This window comes from Echiichthys vipera, assembly GCF_963691815.1.
Source record: "Echiichthys vipera genome assembly, chromosome: 15".
In the NCBI taxonomy this organism is placed as follows: domain Eukaryota; kingdom Metazoa; phylum Chordata; class Actinopteri; order Perciformes; family Trachinidae; genus Echiichthys; species Echiichthys vipera.
Genome location: NC_139840.1, coordinates 17,696,854 through 17,705,931, shown reverse-complemented (window position 1 = coordinate 17,705,931; position 9,078 = coordinate 17,696,854). Strand labels below are relative to the sequence as shown.

The 9,078-nt window shown below is 40.2% G+C and overlaps 1 protein-coding gene across 1 annotated transcript; it reads right to left on the bottom strand.

The window, feature by feature from the left end:
* Positions 1–800: 800 nt before the first annotated feature.
* Positions 801–8,480, bottom strand: LOC310957893 (cyclic AMP-responsive element-binding protein 3-like protein 3-B; the record flags this gene model as incomplete). Its single annotated transcript, XM_083928631.1, is given in 11 exon segments — positions 801–857; positions 860–915; positions 1,078–1,171; positions 1,445–1,529; positions 2,872–2,940; positions 5,087–5,193; positions 5,432–5,542; positions 5,864–5,991; positions 6,561–6,828; positions 8,147–8,245; positions 8,460–8,480. Coding segments are annotated over 11 exon segments (1,095 nt in total).
* Between the last annotated feature and the right edge of the window lie 598 nt (positions 8,481–9,078).

Here is a 9,078-nt window from a genome sequence, read left to right as displayed (position 1 = left end):
TTCCACAAACATAATAACAACACAGACCTTAACTCTGAGATATGCTTTCCACTATTTATTTTTAAATTGAAGTCCACAACTTTCATGAAGATGTTTTGAAAAGTCATCCAGCAGCTTTTACTCATAAAGTCATTAATTTTTGGGGACCCAAATCATTGCTTTTTGATTGTTTTTCACATATTGCCTCATTATCGTTGGAATGTGAATGTCATCCAAACTAGACACAAAGCATTAATAATGAAAGAAACACTGGAGTAAAACTTTTTAATTCTCTTGTGCTTTGCCAGCATTGCACTGAGCTGTTACAAAATGCAAATTATTTTTGGTAAACTTACATATACATTAAAAGTAAATAATAAAAAGAAGTGAATATACATTTATGTTGTTTAACAGATCATACACTCCTATATCTTGCAGAAGTATGTAGTATATATATATACTGTATATTTAATACAAGCTCCACCAGATCCCATAGGCTGCTTTCCAAAGCAAAATGAAAAATTACATCTGTTTGGATGACCTGCACAATGACCTCCATCTGAGCGAGTGAATTTCAGTTCAATTTTTAAACTACCTGCTTGTTTGCAGGAGTGGATGGTACCATAATAACACCATAATAACACCATAATACCTTACTCAGTCTCTGCAGTGAAAAACAGGCACGGAAAAGCAATCAAACTGCTCATTTGGATGCTGCTCCTGCAAGCAAGCCTGCTCTACATCTCTGAGGAGATCAGTGGTTGCCTGTGACCCTGGTGGTGTGAGGGCTGTAAATCTACCATGGGGATATCTGCCCAGGGTCAGAGCTTCTCCATCAGCATGCACAGGGCCTCAAAGCCCCTGGAGTTGGAGAGAAGAGAGGAAGAGGAGGGATGTCTCGCACTTCGTCCATCGACTGCAGGGCGCGAGATGGCACTGAGAGGCAGAGGCATCATGGAGAGAATTATTGAGGCGTTTTTGAGTGTGTTTATATATATATATATATATATATATATATATATATATATATATATATATATATAGAGAGAGAGAGAGAGAGAGAGAGAGAGAGAAAGTGTGAGTGTGATGTTTACACACCTTTAGTCTGTGTGTACTCTCCCTGGCTGGGCTGGCTGTAGGGGTCTGGCCGAAGATTTGAGGAAAGGAGCAGTGAGACGGAGAGGAGCAAGACCTGGACATAAAAACAGAAAGTACAGGAAAAAGAAGAAATGGCATTATTAGACATAACCTACATATATTTTTGAGTGAAATGAAAATCTTAAATGTAATCACAGCAGTAAGCAACAGCGGAACAAAGGCAGTGGTTTTACGGTGCGCTCAGGCACTGACTGTAGTGTCTATGATATATCTATGCCTCTATCTATTATTTAGTTTTTGCAGATCATGCTGTCTAAACAAATACTCAGTGGTGTAAATCAATGTAATTTTGTGCTACACATCTCACCAGGATGCAGGTCCCTCTGTGTGTTGTTTTGCTCGAGCTGTTGGGAAGGAGAGCCTGTAGCCCGCTTAGCTGCTGCAGCAGATCACTGCCATTCAAATGAGACAAAAGAGACCACATGTTTATTGAAATAAAGGCGTAATAATTCAAGCGTCTGTGATTACTGGTAACAATAACAACAAAAAGAAGAGCACCAAGAGGCAGCAAAGCGCAGATACACGCGGCCTCTTTCCGCATTTCGTTTAATTTCAACCAGCACTGTGCCAACATCAGGAAAAAAGCAGCATAATGTGATGACAGGACGAAGAAGGAGTTGGAGAACACAGCTTGATGTTTTAGAATTGGTATTTGTATTCTGGCTTTTTTCCACTGAACTTCCTCGGTCCTGATTCTAAACGAGTTGAGGTTGAGTTGGTTGTCAGAATCTGGAGAGGGAGGGGCCGCGGACAAAATCTGAATTCAGACAGATGTATGACAACAGAGGCAGTAAAGAGAGAATGACACAAGAATTTGCAGATGCGTATTAGTCTGGAATCTCGTAGTGCTCTCAGTTCATTTTTTGATTTCCAAAGGACGTTACCAATGGTGTAGAGCTGGAAATCAATACTCGACTATTTGGATTTTCTGTTCATTCCGTTGGTATTCTGCTTTCAATTTTAGGATTCGGATATTTGGTATTTTTTACAGTAACACGTTGCAGCAAAGTATTTCTACTTCAGCTCAGTGTTAGTCTCCTCCATTCTACTGTGTAAACAATTAAACACTGCAGCGCTAATAATGCTAATACTGCAGCCCTGAGTGACAGTTGAAAGGTTGCTTGGTCTGTTTTGAGGGGAAAAAATGGCGAGTGGGCCACAAAATTTTGTCAAATACAGCTAAACAGTACTCCAAAATTTGTTTTTGAAAACATTTTAGTGGAGAAATAGGCAATGCAGAAACAGAATCTTGATTCATATTTTCATATCAGGGCCGTCCAGTTCCACAGTTTTATCTGAGTTTTGAGAGCCTGGTAAATTGCGATTGTCGCAGTATTCCAGTTACATTAGCAACTACATTCTAGCATGAGGCTCCTCTGTCAGTCATCCTCTCTCAATCATTTCAGATTAGCAGCAGCATATTAGTTTAAAGGAACATGTTACTTTTAATGTGATGTCTTTCTTACATGTGTCAACGGTGAAGGGGGCATTTTAAGGGTGATGTATACTTCCTTTAACGCATTATTAAATAAAAATGACAACAGCTAATGATTCCAGCCACTCAAATGTGATCATTTGCAGCTTTTCTCTGTTTTTAAATCTCTGTAAATTGCACATAATTGAGGTCTGGACTGTTGGTTTAAAACAAGTATTTTGAAGATGTTCCCTTGAGTTTTGGGAAATTGTGATTAACTGTAATAATTTCAGCCCTTGTTGGCTGATTCGAGGACTCACTTGTTGGTCTCCTCCAACTGCTGGATCTTTCTCTGCAGCTTGAGGTTGTGAGCACTACATGCAGACATCCTACGGAAAGAGAAAGAGAGGGGCATATTTATTAAGTTAGGAAAGAAGGGTATTATATAATACTGTGTTATGATGTGTTATTGTCTCCTCTAAGTTTCTCTCTTTGCCAATATCTGTCTGTGTGAATGCTATCTCACACCCCGTTCTGCTTCTGCTGTTGCTGTGACTCATGCTCCATTATGATTGAGCTGAACCACATCTGATCATGATACCACGTCAATACGCTTCGCTTGCAGCTGGGTTAATTATCAACAAATGCTGATTCTCTTCACTGGGAGCGACAATGTTATTGTAAAACTTTTCTCATCTGGAGGCAACAGAGCTCATGCTTGGATAAGATGTTGACAGCACACTGTATTTAAAGCTCCTATTACATTATTATGGATTTAAAAAGAAAAGAAATGTTATGTGGACAAATGTTTGTTTGGCAACTTTGAGCTCCTGCTGTCGACACATAATCGGTTTTGCATTATTTTTTGACAGAAGGTAGAAACACACAAACTGTTTCAGACATAAAAATATCATTTAAAAATTCATGTTTGTCGATTCAGATGGAAAACACCATAGTTTTCTTGGTTTATAGATGACCAAACCAAGGACCCCAAACTTACACAGAACACCCAGTCTCAAATATTCCAGTCTTCTGAAATTAATCCCTGATGGCAAGTTTTAGAATAATCTGAAGCTCAGCGTCATAGCAGTTCAACTGTACAAACACCTCAGACAAGCTGAAGAATACACCTGGAGCGGCCTGACACACAGGGTCTGTAGTCATTTTGCTGCATTGCCCTTTTTCGAAGAGTCTTTAACATAAGAATCAAATAACAAGCTCTACCACGCTGCATTGTTTGCGGAGGTGTGATAGGGAGGAAGAGCCAACGTGTGGGAGGCAGGCAGGATTAAGAAATTTGCTGGCAGAGGCTGGCTGTGTGATAGGGCTCATTCTGCACAGCGTGGAGGTAGAGCAGCAGGACTAAACTGAGCTCCATCTTGGCAAAACCTCTTGCTCCTCTATTGTGAGATGTTACAGCATAGCATGTTTTTTTCAACTTCCACTTAATCCCTGCTCTAGCTTTTACGCAGTGTGGTTAGCTGCTATCACACCGTACAGTGTTTTTTGTTCAACTGACCCTGAAATCAAAACGCGCACAGCTGCACTGTTTATGCTAAATGTTCTGAATGTGCTGGAAAATCTTCTAATTCTGGGATTGTTCATTCATTATATGTCTCCCCTAAACTACCCATGTTTTTCCATATATATTAGTATAAATATGTTTGTTGTATTAGATACAGTCTTGCTTACTGGATGTACACTGCAGACATAAATCATGACAGACTGGATGTCAGGCATTAATCTACCATTCTGTTATCTCCACTGCTGTTTTCCAAAAGCACCGAAGCTGCATGTGGGGCTTTGCACAGCTCAACTGTGATTGATTTAAAGAAATACAAACGAGCCAGAGCTTTTTTTGACTATCACAAAGTGTTTTGCAGCCAGACCGTAGCATACAGACAGGCATTTTACTTTTATTCTCATAGTACTTTCATTTACAATCTCAATAACCTAATATAATGTCTGTTGAAATTGGTAATTATCAAAAATATCAATGGGTAGATTCTGTAGGATCCTTGTGTTTTGCTTAAGGCAACATCAGTGATGTCAGTGTTATTTCTATGGGCAGAATTTCCCAGACATCAATTAACTTCATGTACAGATGCGTGAAGCCTTTTTCTCTTGAGAAAAAGTTTGGGTTTCTGTAAGTATCTGGTCTTTCTTTGTGTGCTCAGCCATGACAGATACCACCACTCAGCTTTGTCTTTTTTCTTTAACAAACCACCTCTGTTGCTGTGAATTTCCTCTGAGCCTAAGGAGCTCTTTTCTTTTTTAAGGAAAAACCCCACGTTTCAGCAAAAGGAAAAGTTTTCTGCTTTTTCAACGATGATAAGAAACTGCACATTTCTTTCTTTGAAAAAGATGTTGCCATCCTCTCCATGCATCAGTTTGTTACAGTTAATTAAGTGTATGACAAAGCAGGCTCGTTATAGACTGCTTCAGAGCAAATCACTGCAAATAAAAGTTTAATTTTCTAGGCCAACGCATGAACATAAAATAATATATTGTTGAGTGAGGTGGTTGAGCTCCTACCTTCCCTCCAGACTATCAACATATTCCCTCTTCTTCTTCCGACTTTCCTGAGCCGAGCGCTTGTTGCGGATTTTCCGTCGGATCTTCTTCAAAACCCTCTCTTCAAACTTGTCACGGTGATGGAACACATGGGAGGATAGGGACACGAGAGAATGAAGAAGAAAAGGGGAAGTAAGGGGAAACTGGGTTGGCAACTGGCAGATGTTGTGTAAGTGGGGATACAGATTTAGATTTTGATACACATATGTGTGTGCCAGAGAGACAGGAGGCAGTAACTCTGTGTGTGTGTGTGTGTGTGTGTGTATGTGTGTGTGCCCTACATATGTGGAAGTGTTTCTTGCTCACCTTGGACAGGGGCAGTTTGCTGGGTAAGCTCACCCCTTCTTTAGCCAGAAGCTTCCTCTCATCCTCATTAAGCACAAGCTCCTGCAGGGAATGCTGGGGGATTTGTTGAGACTGTGAACCAGATGGACAGAATATCACAGTTAAAGTGACACTCTTGGCAGTTTCCCAGATGAATGCACTGGAGTGGAGCAGTTCATAAAATTCTGTTCATTTCATTAGGGTGCTCTCTTGTTCTCAGACAGTGGGGGGCAGGTCACCACAAGGCTGTCTGGTCAAATTATACAGAGAAGCAGTGGACCGTACAGTTCAGGCTACGTTTTATTTATTCAGACCACTCTGATGGAATTGGTTTTTATTTGATGTCCCCCATGAGTAAGAGAGTTTGACAAAGTTTAATTATTTCACAGACATTTTCAACTCTTCCCTCCTTACTTTCTGTCCCGGGCAAAGCAGCAGATCCTTCACTGTGAGAGTCTGGCTGAACGACCGGGGCGAGGTTTGGTTCGTAGTGAGGTAGTGCGCAATGCCAAACCGATCTTGGAGATCATCAGACTCCCAGCCTGCAGATTAAACCAGTAAAACAGCAGATTCACAAAATTACACCTATATGCTAAAATATCTAGGTTGCTGCCTTCGTCTTGAATTAGACCTCTGTGACTGCTGCACCCTGCTGTTCTTTAGAAAACACTCAGACATACATGTCTTATTTTACATATTGTTATTATTATTACATACTCAGTCAAAGTATTTTTGCACCGAGGGGGTCAATCATCAGCAGTGTGAAAGGAGACCATTATTCAAAAGCTCTCAAAAGAAATTTTCCTCACATTATGAATTGCACCTTTTATCCTTTACAAATACTCCGAAATGGGAAAACCATAGGTTTCCTCTCTGAAAGGACCCTTAACTGTCAAGAGGCTCCATTAGTCAATCAGTTAGTCTCATTATTCTGCAACAGAAAGCATAAATGGATAAATCTGGTGACCAAGGGCTTCGATTTACAGCTGGCGGTCCACTGCCCTAGTTCACTTTGTCTCATCTAGTTTTTGTGCATCTTAACATGACATTTGTGCTCAATCTACTATTCTGCTCACTCTGTCGTTGCAGGTTTCGTAAATGTTTTTCTTACCCAGATCAATGGAAATGTGAGATGTTTTTTCATTTGGTGGCTGATTGTCCGGAGGTGGTAGCTGAGGGTAAGACTGCGTGTGAAAGGCTTGAATAGCTGTGCATAAGGGCAGGTGAAAGCTGTCTTTGTGATCTGCAAGGACGTCCTCGTTGATGCCGCTGTCAGTGGTGCAGGGAGACCACAGGGGGGATGCTGGAGCTGAGGAGTCGCTCCCACCCAGCAGGGCTTCCAGGAAGTCATCGGCAACACTTCCCTCGGGGCTCAGGGCCTGTGGAGGTGGAGGAGGAGGAGGAGGAGGATGAGGAGGGTATGTAAGCACTGTCCCATGACACCACCAAAGCTGGACAGACTGGCTTAAAGGAATACTTATGAACATTTGTATATCAACTCCTCACAGAGTGTGGCCTTGAATGAAGAATGAAGAAAACTTTGTTTACTTTGGGAACAGAGAAGTCTTGATGCACTGAAGTAACAGGGACCTTGTTTAATAACAGCAAAACTAAATCAAAACTGTTCACAAACTCTCACACAGCTCCTGCAGTATAATCCAAGTCTAGTTTATCCAGTCATACGCTCAGTACTTCCCAAACACATGCGTTTTCGCTACAACCTTTATATTCACAACACTTCTGCTACCCCTTCCAGAGGATCTCCTCAGGATGGTTAAGTCTATTTCTTCTTTTAAGACTCCTCTTAAAATGCTTTTATAGTCTAACCTTCCTGTGGTCCTTCTATCTTCCTCCCCACACATTACGTTTTATTTCCTATTGCTTTATTTGAACTATAGTTGGGTTTCTTTTGGTGATATTGCTCTCGTTGTTTTTAGGATTCAAATATTTCATGTTTATGTTTTTTGTATTGTTTTTAATCTCTAAAATACTTTGTAAACCCTATTTTGGAAAAGTGCAATGTGAATAAACTTTATTGATATTATTATTATTATTATTATTATTATTATTATTATTATTATTATTATTATTATTATTATTATATAATTAGGCTAGGGGAAACTGTTTATGTGAAAGTGTAGTACATCAGTACAGTTTTTAGCTATAACGCATCTTTGGGAAGTACTGAGCAAACACTGGATGAACAAGACTTTGATTATAGTGCACAAGCTGTTGTTAAATGTAGACCTCTATTACTTCAATGCATCAAGAATTTCCCCAGTTTTTTTTATTTTGATTCTCACAACAATAACGTTTTCTTCATGAATCCAAGGCAACACTAACTGATGCGCAAATGTTCATTTTGCGGGTGAAGTATTCCTTTAATCAGATGATCATATTCCCACACATGAGCACAGACGAGAACATAAACAGAACATCCACTCCATTTGTTGAGCTCATTTGCCTGTGACTCTTTGCCATCTTGCCCTCGCTCTCAGTTGCAACCAAACAGGGAAACATAATGAAATTGAATTAGCTCCTATATATTCATAGATGCAGCAATAACACACGTCCCTTGTTGAGAATACAGATCACATTCAGCAGTCAGATGTTTATGAGATTTATGGCTGTGATCATGTTTTCCCTTGAGTGACTCTGCTCAGGAGTGAACTGTGAAGAAATGACCACATTACTCACTTCATGAATAGTGATAGCCCACGGTTGGTTGCTATGGCAACCGGTGGTTTCATCTGTGTTTCGGAGCAGGAGGTCAATGATGTCCATCCCACCATGCACCTGAAAAAGAAGAACTACTCTGAGTGACGGGTTTAAAGTGGAGGTTTTCCTCGGTTTCTCAGGAGAATCAGCTTTACCGCCAGATTGTTTTAAAATATGATTAATACACTTTTAACCTACTTTAAAACTGCTTTTAAGCACACTCAGTCTGTCTCACTCTCTTACACACAAACCAATAGCTGCACCTAGTAATCCAATGACAGATTTGTCTTACCTTGTCTGTATTCAGCGTCATAATTCCAACATTAAAGCAGCAGCTGATGAAATCACAGTGAAACTATCCAGCAGGAATAAAAACACACAACCAGTTCAATACGTTCGTCTCTCTGGCTTTGACGTCTGGGAGGAACACCTGAGTCTGTTGCAAGGACAAAGTTGAAAGCCCATATCACACAGCTGTATTTCCCTGAAGCCAGCTGATCACTGTCCAATCAGGTGTTTAGCAGACAGATTAATCACTCAAAGTTGACCATAGGTAGCCCAGAGCGACCACTGATGTCATCAAGATAAGGATTTGATTCCCCTGGGTGGTTTCACATTCATTTTTTTGTTAGACAAGGTTGATTTAGTGCTATTTTTATATTGCTTTCAAAGGCAGAAGGTGGAGAAAAGTCATGCTTTTAACTCCATCTGAGAGTAGAAAGTTCAAGTTTATTTAAAAAGATGTTTGCCTGGTTCATCACTCAGGATGATAGAAACAAAAACCTGCTGCTCTTTTCTTGTTGAAACGGATATTTCACAAGTATAATGAATATCATATAGGTACTTTTTTGTTTTTTTCAACACTCAGTCCCATATCACAGTGGTTCCCAACCGGGGAACTGGGAGCCCCA